Below are 15,733 nucleotides of genomic sequence, written 5' to 3' on the forward strand. Positions count from 1 at the left end.
CCAGAAATATGTTAGCGCAGATGAGGAAGGCACTTGCAGCAACAGGGCTAGGGCTGCAACTAACAATTATTTTCATAATCAATTAGTTGGACGATTATTTTTTCGATTAATCGGATAAAAAAAATTTTGTACATTTTTTGTTTATTTAAAATAATTTAATGAACAAACTGGATGTTAAAAACAAACAGATTCCTTGGGGTCTAGTAGGTGTAGCAGGTGAACGTCTGCATGATCCACACTGACAAACCTCTAGCTTCTGGCCGGCACTTTCGCTGGAGCTTCTATGACTGAGCACCGGAAGGTCATGTGATGCCGGAGCTCCATCATAGAAGCCCCAGCGTTAGTGCCGGCAGTAGCAGAGGTTGTCCAGAGAGGAACATACAGGTTCCCTGCAGCGCTGCGGCGGATCCTCCTCTCTGGCGGCTGGCTTTTATGGTGGCGCACCGGAAGGTCATGTCACGCTGGTGCTCCATCATAGAAGTCCCAGCAGAAGTGGAGGACAGAAGCAGAGGATGCCTGCCAGCTGTTAGAAAGGAGGATTCGGGTCTCCTGCAGTGCTGCGGGGGGATCTTAATGTTACCTTTATTTGAGGTCGGATTATAAAACGAGGGGGATTTTTCAGAGCATTTGCTCTATGATGGGTCATGCTCATACCTGGGAACTTTATGGCTTTGACCATACCCAGAGGCACCCTTGCGGGATGTGGACAGGAAGTCCCGCTGATGCCAGGTGGACAACCCACTGATGTAGTGGAACATGCTGCTGTTTAAGGGGGAAATGGGCGTGTAGTTGGACATCGTAGAATGCCGTTCCCCCGACCCAAGAGTTTTTCAACGGCAACCCAGTGAAGCGGCGCTTCTCCCGGAGTCTCTAGGCAAAGTATGGTTATGTTGATAGATTGAAAAAATTAATAGTGTGATGAAGGCGTGTTGGTGTAAAAGTTAATTGTTTTTTTCAGTTGGCTTTGTTCAAAACAGAAACTTGTCTCAAAATGTCCAACTAAAATACCCCTACCAACAACTTCACATAGATTTTCATATATGACTCAAGAGATAAAAGTTAGCCCCTTACAGAGAAGCTGAGATTCTGCCACATATCAATGTGCAGCACCGACGTAGAAAGGGACATTCAGAAATGAAATTCAAGGTCCAAAAACACATCTCTCTCTGACCAGTCTTAAATCAGAAAAAAAGGCATTCTAGATGGACCAAACATTTCTTAGATGCCGTCCAATTCTTTTTTCTACGTGTGGCAATTGTGTAAATTAATATTAAAATGGGGTAGTGAACAGGAGAGTATGTAGAAGTTGTGATTTTAACTCCTTGACTCCAGTTAGCTTCTGCTGCAGGAAGGTTAGCCCTGCCTAACGTATAGTTCAATTAGCAATAGTTCTCCAAAGTCACCGCACGTAATTATTCATTACACAGGGCCAGCTCCCCTCTTCACGCTGTAGAAACCTTGTTAGCCCTTCATAATGAAAAGTGAAGCGAAGGAGTAAACACTACAACAGAACATGAGTTTACCTGCATTAGTGCGTATGGCATGATTAATCTGTTATCTGTATGAATTAATAAATCCATTACAACATGAACCAGTTAGTCATCCAGAATGTTCTCCAAATGATTATTTTTACACATTCTATGCTTATCGAAGCTGTAGCATCCTACGAACTAAGATCTCCATGACCTTTCATGTTACAAAACATTTTAGGAAAGCACAGCAAAATTCCTATGGCATTTTAGTGGATACATATGCAAAGAAATACAACCAATACAACATAAACACAAGTTATTTGTCCAAGCATTCCTTTATATTTTTTTTGCGTTCACAAAGTGAAAATGTGGCCTACTGCAGTGAAAAAATACTGGATAATTGGAGAAAAATAGGTAACACGAAAAGCTGAAGATCATCTGTCTTTTAGTTGCTCTTTCTTCATGCGTCTTCTATGATATCTGTAAAAAATATATAGTTTATAGTTACATTGTTTTAATAACAAAGGAAATGTGTACAGGTTACATTTTTGCCTAAATGTTAGCATAAACCACTTTTTGTCCGTTATACAGAAGATATAATCTACAGAGAACAAAAGAATGCTTCTTCATTTTGTGTCTTCACTGTCAACAGAATCTGGCATATCATATTGCTTTTTTCATGTCGTTTTGTTGATCAATAAAATGTAATGGTGCTTCAATATCACCTCATATGCTGGCTTCTGCTGACGGGGGGGGGGGTTGAAAGGCAGGACGTACTGGTGCGTCCATATGTGATTCTTTAGATGCATTTTATGGACGTACCGGTACATCTATAGGGGACTGAAGGTGTTAGTTAGGGACGGACTCTAAAGTATATTGCTTTGGCATATTTCACTGTTCGGATGCTTATTGCTTCTTATTAAGTCATCCCTCCCCTTTAAAAACAGACTTGTTTTGGCTGCCTCTGTAACACTGTGAAAGAAGAGACGTTGGTTTAACATCAGGATAGGAAGTGGGTTCAAATGCTATCTATGCCCCCTTTTACAGTCTCTAATGCAAAATAGTAATAGTAACATCTAAGTAAATTATTGTCCAAACGTTGTTATTAAAACAAAAGTATTTAAGAAACAATGTGGTACTAACAACATGGCATTTCACTTACTGTCCAACTGGATACCAGCGGTGTTTGGTTGTGTAGAACATTTTACTGAGCTCTTCCATTGTTGGTGCAGGCTTGCATTCTGTGCCTTGCAGTCTGGCCTTGAGGACTTGCTCGTGTGTCTCTTCGTGGTTGTTTATAGGGTCCTGCACAGGTATGGGCTGAACAAAGCATCGGTTAAGCATTCATTCACATATTAAAGGCCGGCACAGAAGCCGGTGTCAAAATGTTTTTGTTGCACTGATTTTGGCACGGTTTACTATATGGCACATTGACCAATTAGATTATCTCAACTGTCAAACTGTCTATTCTGACAGCTAACCTGCGCGTGAAGAGAGTTTGCAAACATATCAGTTATGACCTTTGGCACATCATGTACTACATGCCAAACCTTCATGCAGGCACTGGTAGAATTCCCATTTTATACTGCCAAAAAACACTATGCAAAATCGGGCAGAGTACTGCAAACTTGTTTTAAGTGCTCTTTTTATTAATAAATCAATGAGGTTAGCCAATATATTCCATGTATACATGTGCCAGATGATTTGCTTGGAAGGTTTTGAAGGCTACAAATCAGTAAGAAGGAATTTCAGAGGCATTTTCCTGAAGGTAAATGCATAGACGCAAGAATATTATTGTAACCTCTTTAAATGTCAAGTTGTTTATCCTCCATGTGTAGCTGCCCACAATCTGGAAGCAACGTAGCAAACATACACTCAGGTTTTTCTAAGAGTTGCAACGTGTATTTCCTAATATAAACCAGAAAAATGATGATGGTAAGAACAATATCGCAACCTTTATATTAGGAAAGGATTCTTATTCAAGTTATATATAGTTCACCCAAATTGTGGAAACCACTATGGTCTTTCAATCACTATTTTATATTATATATATTATATGTGGTATTAATTAAGTGGTGGTCATGCCTATGGGTCAGTAGTATACCCAGTTTTTTTTTGATCTACTCACCTTTGTGTGTTCATAGGGAATATCAACTGACGGGTGGTAGCATACAATAGTTTTCCCATCAGAGGTCATGGCAAGCTCCACTTTGCTAAAAAAAAAATTATAAGTATAAGTATACAGCAGTATTATCTTTTATTTATATAGCGTCAACAATTTACGCAGCGCTTAATACAATACATATATTCAAGGGGTATGACAAGAAGAGAATTGACAGACTAAGACAAACCAACACATTAGGTGGAGAGAGCCCTGCTCGCAAGCTTACAATTTTGAGGGAGCAGTAGATAATTTATGTAACAAAATCATGTTTAAAATGTCTTGAAACATGTTTAGAGAGTTTCAGCGAAGATAAATGTGAAATTCACTAACAATGGGAAAAAAAAAAAAAAAATAATGAACGTAGTTATTACCAGACATCTCTGGCTGATAAAGAGCTATATATTGTAGGAATTTCTACAATATTTTTATTTAAAAATATCACCATAGTATTTAAGAAGGAAATATAAAAAAATACAGCAAATATTATATAAAAATGAATATGAATATACCAATAAAAAACAATTTCAGGAATGAATAATAAAAAAAAAAGGCCAAATGCTTATGAAACACTATTGTATTTATTCCTTATATTTGTCTATATTGTATTTAAGGATACTGATTTAATATTGAATAAAATATTCATATATATTGTGGCATTAAGTAATTTTAGTGCTGTGTATTTCTTTTCTGTGTATTTTCTATTTGATTCCTTTCAGTGTGACATCACTGCAGCCCTAGCAGACTAGCAGCTTAATTACCCTATGAATTACATCTGAAGAATCCTCTCCATTAGGAGTTTGAAGATATTATTTCTTCTAATCTAATCATCTAATTGGCGATGGCACTTTAGTGCTGTGTATTTATAGCTTTTTCTATATTATAAAACACATCACATGTTCAGACAAACTTCTCCACCACAGAAAATAGCTGTGGCGCAGGCAATGGGACAAACACATATGAGGGACTCTGCAGAATCCTTCCTTGCATTTGCAAGGGTCACACCACAAAAGTTTTAATATGCATTAAAGTGACAAAGAAAAGATCAACAAAGTAAAGTACTTCAATGTGCATTCATTAAAGTACTTACCTTTAGGAGATGCAGTAGTGGGAAAAGAGGCAAATACATACAAAGGATTCTATAAAATCCCTCTATGCATTTGCAAGGGGGAACCACAAGAAAAGATAAATGAACCACATGCATTTAAGTGCTTAAGATGGCTAGAGTTCTCCCTTTACATCTTAATCAAACTTTTCAGATTGTAAACTGTCAAATTTAATGCTACTGTTAATTTCTCTCCCTATTGTAACTATAGGATATGTTGGTACTCTAGGAATAACCGTAATGTGATTTATAAAAAATGGAGTGGTGCTGTTATTAATCAGATTCCTATCCTATCTAGAGCTACAAATGCATTCTGTTTTCTGGCAAGTTAAACATTTCAGCTCCCCGTATTCAGTATGCATTATAAAGGGTCAACACGTGTTAATGCATTGTTAACCAGCAATTAGACTTTCAAGAAACTCTCCAACATATTTGTATTATGCAGCCCCAACATAGCCCTCAACTTTGGAAATTTTTACTACAGCTGGCTTTTTAAAATTAAGTCTGATTGCAAATGTTTAACTCTTAGGTTAATGAATAAAGCCAGGAGTCTCCATTATGCTTAAAGAGCTGGAGGACCACTGGCCCAGAAGAACATCAAAAACATTGAACAGAACCTGTGATATTTATAGTTCCTTTCCTGCTTTTGTAGTAGTTATAAAACAACTGAATATGCTATTGCAAGTATAAATCCAGTAAAGCAAAACAAAACACCCTCAACAAAAAGCAAGAGCGGGGAGGACAGAACATTTTCTGGAGTTTGAGCTCACGTAAATACAGGGTGCCAGCAGCCCACAGGGAATTTGTCAGTGTGCCAGATGGCCAGTACGTGACTGGACCATATTTTTAATAAGCAGTTCTGGAGAACTGTAGTAAATATGGACCAGTTAGCACAGGGACTGTACCTGCTTACCCACAGCTCATTTACACTTGAGGCTTGAACTGCTTTTTAGAAATATAGCCAAATGTGCTCCATCATTGCTTTTGCCCTGAAAAAAGTGTACCCCATCTACAGAATGTGAAACCAAAGAAGAGTGTGAGAGACATGCAGTATATATATATATATATATATATATATATATATATATCGTGATTCACAGTGGTTTATTCATCAGAATGAAGGTTGTCAGGAGAGCTGTGGTTTTAACTCCCTGAAATCACCACACATTTTAAAGAGCCATTTTCTCTGTGTAACACATTCAAGAAATCTTACCGTGTTAGATAAGCTTTACTCAGAAATGACAGTCCTTTTGTCTGCAAAACTAAACTATAACACTCTAACTTATACACAGGGATGCTCACTTATAAAGTACATACCAGTTGTAATCATCTGGAAGCGCTGAATATATTGTTTTGTGTCGAATAGATTGTACTGTGTTGCCTATGGAAAAAGATTATATACATAAACGCAAAGTAATTACTGCAAATTCATAGCTGGCAACTTATTCAATGAAACTAAATTTGGTTATTAAAACATAAAATCAGACAGTAGTATGTGACTACATATGTGGGTGTCATTCGCAAGCATGTAAAGATATACACATGGATGGGATCGTAACACAAGTGGAAGGTCACGCTCCGATACTAGTAGCTATGGCAACAACTCAAGCAGACAGGAAGGTCATTCGTAAGTTATTTGATACCTCCTGCAAGTTCCGTTAATTTACCGCCAAACAAACGAGGATATGCCGTAAGAGCACCCTGCCAACTCCACCGAACCGCCTGCAAACCTCTCATCATGACGGTCGTCATTACGGCAGGAAGAGGGCTAACCGGAAACGGCGAAGGATATTGCTGGGGGAACTATCGTTGACTTCCGTAAACTAATTATAACCAATGTTAACCGTTGTAGCCACTTTAGCACCCTGCACATCATATATATGTTATACGATGTAATATAGATATTCACTATGACCAGGAGATTCGTTTCAAGGAGACTACATAGTAAAAGAGTGCAAGATAGGAACTCGAAAGCTGCATACTCAGAGTCTGCCGGAAGACATGACAAAACGTAAAAACATCCGGTGTTACCATGGTAACGAAGAAAGCTATTACAGGTTATCCGGGCATGCTTTGTTTGCATTAATTAGGGTCTTTAGTTAAATTAGGGATTTTGTTAATGTTATCAGGTGCCAGATCTGCGGTACTTTCAAAGCTTTAGTAAACTGCAGGATTTATCCGCACGATTTGGTCTTTACAATGAGCTTTTTTCTCTTCTCAAGACGGACGTTTTTGTCAAGCCAGAAATTAAGTTTCTACTACTTTATGAGGGGAATTTATTAATCTATTATATGAACTCATAGTTCTTCCCTTTCCTCCACTGATGTCCTAAGAAAAACACAGTTCACAGCTCAACTTGTAGTAGGGGTCCAAATACAACATGGCCTAAGGACTACTGAGTATTCAGAAACTTAGCCTAGTTAATGAGCAGCTACCATAATGTAACCCTTCAGGACAAGTGCCTTTTTATTACAACTGATACTCACACGTCCTCAGTTTAAATTTCCTGTCCAAATATTTATCTTTTACAGTTATAGAGTCTGCCTCACTTTATGCAACCTGTATGTAATGGGTTCACTGAGAGAGCTGTAGTAACTCCCAGAGATCACCCACATGTATCCTCCTCTTTTCCCCGGAATCACTTCCAGCACCAGCCAGCATGCACACCTTGGAACCCTGCTATGTGTACCCAATAAGTAGACACAAGTACCTTGAATTGAGTACAGCAGGAATGAACAGTTTATTGTTGTAAAACATAGACTCATATATCCACATAACTGCATTAACATAAATTAACAGATACATGTATTCAACCCAACCTTTAATCCCCTGGCAGCAATCCAATTGATGGGATTAATTAAACAATGGAGTTCCTGCCTGTGCTATCTTTGTTGGGCAGCCAGGCTGGAGCCATCTCTGAGTACCTTGGGGCCTTGTATGACAGGTCATTCTGTCACATATCTCCCCTTGTAAAAAGAAAACTGAACTGGGGCCAGACCCCAACTGGGTCTGCATCCAGTTCAGTCGAAGAGCACAGCTCCGTCGCTCCTAGAGTTGTGGATGCAGGGGGCTGGCAAGAGGCACCTGTCCCACTCGACAAATGGTAGAATCTATTTAGCAGATTTTTTCATTAGCTTTTTTGGATGAGTAAAAGTCAGAAAATGTGGGTTTTTTTTAAATTGTTCGTCATATTTTATTATTTTTTAAAAGGAAATTAGATAATAATATCTGAATAAAGCCCTTCTTGTCCTGAAAAAAACAATGTAACTTGTGTGGGTACACTAAATGAGTGAGGAGAAAGTTACATCTGAACACAAGCACTGCAAAAGTGTTAAAACAGCCTCGCTCCCAAAGAGTACAAAAAGTAAAAAAAAAAAACAGCCTGGTCCTTAAGGGGTTAAAAGCTATGTAATCCTTAACACATTTTAATTTCTGGGTACAGAATACATATCATAATCATAATTCATATCATAATTCACATGTAAATAATTGTTTTTTTGTGGTGTCAAAAGTTTGTCTTCACATTTATTGAAACACAATTTTAAAAAAAATAGTGTTCTAGACTCCACTGTTTATATAATGAATAAAGAATTAATAATGGATGGCAACTTCCCAACAGCAACATGCAATTCTTAGAAAGAAAACATTTTTTTATTACCTCAGAAACTCATTCATCTATGCTATTATTTCAGCTCTGACAACAATTGAATGTTATGTCAGGCCAAACCCTACATATCTGGCCAAGGTATGACTTAATGAAATAGGCGGGCGTTCCCAGAAGAGCAGGGACTATATGTTGATGATAATTTGCTGATACCAGGAAGCCAGGAACTGGAGAAAATGTTAATGCCTTTGCCAAGGGCTAATATATAACAACAAATTATATAATATTTGAGTATATGTAATGGATGAATAAAATGGACACGCTATTTAAAGTACTCTATTTAAATGTGAACACTCTCCAAAACTGCAGTGTCATGAATATGAATAATACTTTATTTAATATTACATGACTACTATAAAGTGGTGAGATATTTTTAAACTAACGTAACCTGGGTCAAGGGCCACCTCGTAGTATTTATAATTCAGATTCATAAAACGTACTCCTAACTATTAAAATTAATTATAATTCATTACTAAAGCAGTGATTTCAAAGCATCAACACCATTCAATTAATCATTATACAGGGCCAGCTAAGCCGTTCTTGATGGAGAAACCTGCCAGTGTTATCCCTTAAAAAAAAAAATAGTAAAGTGAGGGAGTTGGGACCAGAAATCTCTTGCCAACTCTCTATTTAGTGACTAGACCACATTGTGTTTAACACAGCGTCCAAAATCCACTTTCAAACAGCAAATAGTCACACGACACTGTCCTATGAATAATAGATGAGCAAATGGACCCCAAACGGACAAGGACTCTCTTTACATAACGTATCAGGTTTGTCTTTGTCAATTCTAATTTTGTCATACTCTTTGGATATATGTTCTATGAAGAGTACTGTGTAAATTGTTGATGCTATAAAGACAATACTAATAATAGTTACATAGTACGTAAGGTTGAAAAAAGTCAATCAAGTTCAACCCTTCTACCTAACCTTCTTACTCTTGATCCAAAAGAAGGCAAAAAATTCCTAATTAAACTACTTCGAATTCTGCCATCAGGGGGAAAATTCCTTCTTGACTCCAAAAAAATTCTCCTTGGATCAAGAAGCTCTAAAATATTAATTATATTTGTAGCCCTGTATGTCATGCCTTTCTAAAAAAAAAAATATCCAGACCCCTTTTGAAGGCATCTAATGTATTTGATATCACTTGGCAGCGAATTCCATACCTTTATTATCCTTACTGTAAATAATTCCTTCCTTTGTCGTCTATGATATCTCACAAAAGTGAGTATACCCCTTACATTTTTGTAAATATTTTATTATATATTTTCATGTGACAACACTGAAGAAATGACGCTCTGCTACAATGTAAAGTAGTGTACAGCCTGTATAACAGTGTAAATTTGGTTTTCCCATCAAAATAACTAAACACACAGCCATTAATGTCTAAACCTTGGCAACAAAAGTGAGTACACCCCTAAGCGGAAATGTCCAAATTGGGCCCAATTAGCCATTTTCCCTCCCTGGTGTCATGTGACTCGTTAGTGTTACAAGGTCTAAGGGGGGAATGGGGAGCAGGTGTGTTAAATTTGGTGTTATCGCTCTCACACTCTCATACTGGTCACTGGAAGTTCAACATGGCACCTCATGGTAAGCTCGTTTGATCGGGACCCTCCTTACCTTTTGTCTCTGTAAGTCAATTTGTTATGTTACATACCACTTGTTATGTCCTGTCTACCGATTGTAAAGCGCTATGGAATTCGATGGTGCTATATAAAACAATAAATGATACTAATAATAATGGCAAAGAACTCTATGAGGATTTGAAAAAAGAATTGTTGCTCTACATAATGATGGCCTAGGCTATAAGAAGACCCAGAAACTGAGCTGCTTTATGGTGGGCAAGACCATACAGCGGTTTCACGGGACAGGTTCCACTCAGAACAGGCCTTGCCATGGTTGACCAAAGAAGTTGAGTGCACGTGCTCAGCATCATATCCAGAGGTTGTCTTTGGGAAATAGACGTATGAGTGCTGCCAGCATTGTTGCAGCGGTTGAAGGGGTCGGGGGTCAGTCTGTCAGTGCTCAGACCATATGCCAGCACACTGCATCAAATTGGTCTGCATGTCGAGGCATTCAGCAACACCTCTACTTTTTGTTACTAGTCTGAACCTAGAATTCCACTAGGGGGCAGTAGTTATCCAGTTACACTCATCACAGTCCAACGAAGGTGAGATACTACCATATAGCACAATGAACCATGTCAGGAATGCAGGGACTGCAGTTCTTACATAAACTGTAAATGCTATCTGCGTTAATTAGGGCTTTAATAACCTACGGTCTGTCCTCAGGATCCTCAGCAGCTGACTTTGGGAATGTGTTAACGCTGCTGGTCTTACAGTAAAAGGTTTCTCTTAATTGTAAACGCAGAACACAGCCTTGTGGTTTTCTTTATATGTGCTGGTGTTCATGGAGTCTTTTCAGATGACTAATCTATGGGGAAATGCTACACTAATTTGATCTTGCCTAAATATACTTACCTTGTCCCAGCTATATAATATCAGTTTTATTTGGAAGAAGTAGATGACAGGCAAAACAAACAAATATGACTGGGTAACTTAACACCAAGATTTAAGCATGGTGATGATAATAATGGTTGCTAATGGTCATACAGTTAGATGCATTAGTAGAAGGGAGATGGACATCATAGCAATTTACAGATTATTAGTCAGAGCTCGCCTAGGGTACTGTGTACAGTAATAGTGATCCCATCTCCAAAAGGATAGAGACAATGAGGAGCACAAGAATGGCTACTAGAATGACGCATGGATTTTAGGGCAAGAATTGCCCTAACTAAGGGCTCTCAGCATGTATAGCGTCAAGGAAATATAAGAGAATGGGTACAGCAGAATGGGGTTTAAACATAGAAAGGAAGTATATTTAAAGACAGGACATATGTAAGGTGAAGATGTAATTATCTAAAATGAGAGGGTTAATTTGCTCTTTCTACGAGTTATAAACTCCAAGAGAATTAGCAGATTAGCAAAATGCAGGATTTGTGTACCGCTAAACTTGACACATCCTAAATGAGCAGAATATATATAAAGTCACCAAATAATGATTGGAATAGCCTTAACTATTTTGTCCTCATTATATAGTATCATACAGTCATACTGGCACCAAAATGATTAAAGGAAAAGCAAACAGGCTGGGTCCAGGGATCTGTTTTATCCTGACATTTGTATTACCAATAAATCCACACTTTAAATCAAGGGAACATGTGTAGTCTGATTCCCCAGGCATTCCAGTTGGGAACATTTTGCTTCAGTTTATCCTCTGGAGCTGAACAAGACAAACTTATTAGAAGAACAAAACCTTCTAGTATACTCCTTTAGATACAATTCTACTGGTCACATAGTATGTTATCCTTTCCTCAGTGAAAGACTGGCATTCAAAAAACATATTCCACTTCTATTTCAGTTTACGCTGGAGAAATGAAAAACAACCCTAGTAATGCCATGTGACTCTGCACTCGTATAACATTTTATAGGGCTATATATAAATCTAGTCTCACTACACCTAAACTGACTCAGTTTGGGGGCTCTGACTGTGCCAACTTGCCTGGAAGCTGGGATCCATGTAAGTTTTTGTCACAGTGGCTGGAGTACCTTGGCTCACAGTTTAACACTAAGTCATAGACTATTTACCCCAATTCTTTGGTCTTGGGGTGAATGGGCAGATTCTCAGAGTCACACAGTCGGGAGATGATTCCTTATTCTACATTGTTTTAATTATATATATGAGCATCGTAACTGGTGCTTTTCTCACTAGTATACCACAGTTAAAATCTACTTGAGTTTGAAGTTTGAAATATTTTAACACCGAGACAGGTAATATACCCGTAGTTACCAGATGGACCATGTAGATGTCACTAGTAAACTCTTTTCCACTGTCCAGCATATTAGCTTCCATCTCCAGGACAGGACAACATATTAACCCCCTTTCAGGACCATTAAAATCTGCACAACATTAACAGCCCTACCAGAAATTGAACATTTTATAAAAATCCTAAATTAAATGGGTTTAGGCAAGTTAAATGGCTATTCATTTAGGAGATCTTAATATAGACCTTTTAAATACGTACACCAGATCATTAAAATTAATATTATATATTGAATGCTCATGGCAGGACAGGGTCAGGAATTGTACATCTTTTGCAGGCAGGTATTCTCTATCATAAGTGTTACAAGTAGAAGTGTTCCATGGGAATTCTATTTAATGTACCATATGGACGTGCAATGGGTTAAAACAAGGTGAGAGTCCAGTTGCTTATGAAAGACGTCAACACATCTATAATTCCAGTGTTTTCAAAGATCTTTTTATAGATTATCCACCAGGGCCGGCCCATGAAAATTTATAGGCAAGCAAGTGGACCATGCTACAGAGAACACATTTCTTATCTAAAGCAAATATTAGGGGATTCAGCGTGGTACTTTTGTGTCCCAGACAGTGTATTCAACAAAGAACGCAAGTACTTTGTAAATATTTACTTAGAAGTAAAATAGTGACCCCCCCCTTACCTTCAGTAAAAGCTGCAGCTCCAGAGCCTTAGCAGAATGCCTCCTCCCAGTACATGAACAGATGGTTGGGGCATATACTTGCATTCCTCCAACACATCCTCACATCACATCCTCCACATCACACTAATGCGTCAATCGCTAAAAGGGAAGCAGCCCTGAAGACTGTTTCCCATAGAAAAGGCGGAAGGAATTTTATTCCCAATTAAAATAATGGGGAAAATTGATATGATTGTTCTTTTAATGAGCAATGTCTTGACAGCTGGTCAATCAAATTGTTTCCCTCCTTTGAGTCATCACGCCCAAGCCTAACCAGACAAGCTACACGCTAGACTGATTCAAAGAAGAACGCACATTAATTAATCGAGCGGGCTCAGCAATACACATAACAGACCATGGATGATTTTGTTTTGGGTTTTTATTTTTATTATTTTATATTTTCTGGCAAGCAATTGCTTTATATCATTTGGCAGCTGTGCACATACCCACTTCTTAAATTTAAAAAGCAGCAATTAACAAAACGGTCAATTCAATGACGTCATGAAATACAGACTCTATTTTTAGCAAGTACATCAGCTGCTAACTGCGATCACAAAAAAAAACCCAAGGCAAGCAGTAACTGTAAATCAAACTGCGTGACTCATTCACATTAAGAGGAATTGCATCAGTGTTAAAAACATTCATGGAGAGTCAAACTATGAAATCATGTTATGGAGACAATAATGCTAGAGTACATTTCTATTCATTGCGGAACACTGTGCATATACATAATTCTTATTGTATGAGAGCGAAGTAGCGGAAATTTCCAGACCCATCATGTATTATTATTTTCACCTAAAGCCATTTTTTACATATATATAAATTGCACATGCTGCTGCCAGTGGTGTTTAATGTGATATCCCCAATACGACGTGATCATATATATTTCACAGGCTGTTGATCACTTCTGTTATTTTGCTTTTTTCACAGTATGTACAAATTACCGGTATATACTGTGCATCAAGGAAAAATGGGTAGCTGTGATGGCAGCCCTATTACATATTTCTGTTTCAATGTTTCGAGCAGATGTAAATTGATGTATTTGATGTAACAATTTTTTTTGATAAGAAAAACTATGTTCCGTGTTTATTAATCAAAATTGTGTTATACCAGATAATATATACTATATGGACAAAAGTATTGGGACACCAGACCATCACACCAACAGGGACTGTGATGATGTCACATTCTAAATACATAAACATTAATGTGTAGTTGGTTCCCCCTTTTGCAGCTTTAACAGCTTCTATTCTTTCCACAACATTTTGGAGTATTTCTGTGGGAATTTTTGCCCATTCATCCAGTAGAGCATTTGTGAGGTCAGCACTGATGTTGAACGAGAAGGCCTGGCTTGCAATCTCCGTTCCAGTTCCTCCTGTTCGATGGGGTTGAGGTCAGGGCTCAGTCATGTTCTTCCACACCAAACTCATCCAACCATGTCTTTGTGGAGCTTGAATTGTGCACTGGGATACAGTCATACTGGAGTAGAAAATGGCTTTCCCCAAACTGTTCCCACAAAGTTAGAAGCATAGCATGGTCCAAAATGTCAGCATACCAAGACATTTAGGACAATGATATGCTTTCAACTTTAATGGGATCTGACAAAAGCATTTACTCAAAAGCTGCCTGCAAGTAGCCCTGTGATAACGTCCACGAAAACCATGTTTTCACAGCCGAGCTTCTGCTGTCATTTGCATTGCAAGTGTTTTGAGGTCATGCCTCATGCAACATTTCAGTACGTTGTGACATCAGCCAGGGGCATGTATTTGATTCTGTCAGGGTTAACCTAGAAGTATGTAATATTGTAAGACTTACATACGGTTGGGCAGCAAGTGTCAGACATGATCAGTTTTCTGTGGCTGATGTGGCTATATAACCCTGTGAGCCTCAGGGAAAGCAGTTCAAATCTTTGAAACTGCTGCACTATTTAAAAAATGTCATGTTTCAAAACTTCACATTACTGTTATCTTGATCTGGTAATATGACTGCAGATGCTCCACCGTTCTGAGAAAGTCCCTAGTCTGCATGTTTAACATGTTCTCAATACTTGAACTGATGCGGGGCATTTCTGAGAACTTCTGAACAGGATGTAAACCAGTTCTCAAGTTTGCATTGGTTAGTGATACAAAAAAAGTTCATTATATCGTCCATTATCTTGGAACCAGCAGTTATTAATATAAACATATAATCAGCTCTAAAATAGGAACGTTGCTGGAAGTGATTTAATGGGAATCAGAATTCCATAATGAGCATACTGTGTGTTAGTTATCTGTAATATTTATTTAAAATTAGTGTTTTAACTGTGAAAATAGAATGCCAGCAGAAGGCACTATCTTGGCACTGCTTACACAAAATGTACTCAGCGCCAGGCCCAAAGGGACCGAGAAAATGTTCATTCAGCTTAATGTCTCAATTTCTGCAGATCCAAGATGTTGAAAACATACTAAATCTTTTAAACCCTCCATAAATAATACCCATAATGTTTAGGCAGTTGGATGCGTTCCATCACACCTAGATAAAAATGCAATGATTACTTTCTATACATAATGCCTGTGTAAAGCTGGACAATTTGGATAATCCTATAAGGTTATATGGTTTGCACTTATATTTACCCCTTTTGGATGGTGAAATGTCATCAAAATTTTATATTTTTCAGCCATTTTCTTGTAAACATTTATCATTTAAAAGAATGAAGACATAGAATCCAGAGATAGGAAAATGGGATGGGGCCCCTATATTTTGTTCTGTTTTACTTCTGTTCCCCCTGCGTCATAA

At 37.9% G+C, this 15,733-nt stretch overlaps 1 protein-coding gene across 1 annotated transcript; it reads right to left on the reverse strand.

Annotated features, from left to right (window-relative positions):
- Window positions 1-1,788: 1,788 nt before the first annotated feature.
- Window positions 1,789-6,523, reverse strand: MRPL42 (mitochondrial ribosomal protein L42). Its single transcript, XM_053462382.1, has 5 exons — window positions 6,382-6,523; window positions 6,056-6,119; window positions 3,601-3,685; window positions 2,635-2,792; window positions 1,789-1,952 (listed from the first exon to the last, which is right to left on the reverse strand). The coding sequence occupies exons 1-5, from the start codon at window positions 6,488-6,490 to the stop codon at window positions 1,907-1,909; spliced, it is 462 nt and encodes a 153-aa protein (XP_053318357.1). The 5' UTR covers window positions 6,491-6,523; the 3' UTR covers window positions 1,789-1,906.
- Between the last annotated feature and the right edge of the window lie 9,210 nt (window positions 6,524-15,733).

The sequence above is a fragment of the Spea bombifrons genome, chromosome 4 (genome assembly GCF_027358695.1).
Source record: "Spea bombifrons isolate aSpeBom1 chromosome 4, aSpeBom1.2.pri, whole genome shotgun sequence".
Classification (NCBI taxonomy): Eukaryota; Metazoa; Chordata; class Amphibia; order Anura; family Pelobatidae; genus Spea; species Spea bombifrons.

Coding starts and splice junctions, on each gene's coding strand:
- MRPL42 (XM_053462382.1), bottom strand. CDS start 6,490: ATGACGACCGTCATGATGAGAGGTTTGCAGGCGGTTCGGTGGAGTTGG. Junction 3,686..6,055: donor CTTCCAGATGATTACAACTG/GTATGTACTTTA, acceptor TTTTTTTTTTAG/CAAAGTGGAGCTTGCCATGA. Junction 2,793..3,600: donor TTCCCTATGAACACACAAAG/GTGAGTAGATCA, acceptor TGCTTTGTTCAG/CCCATACCTGTGCAGGACCC.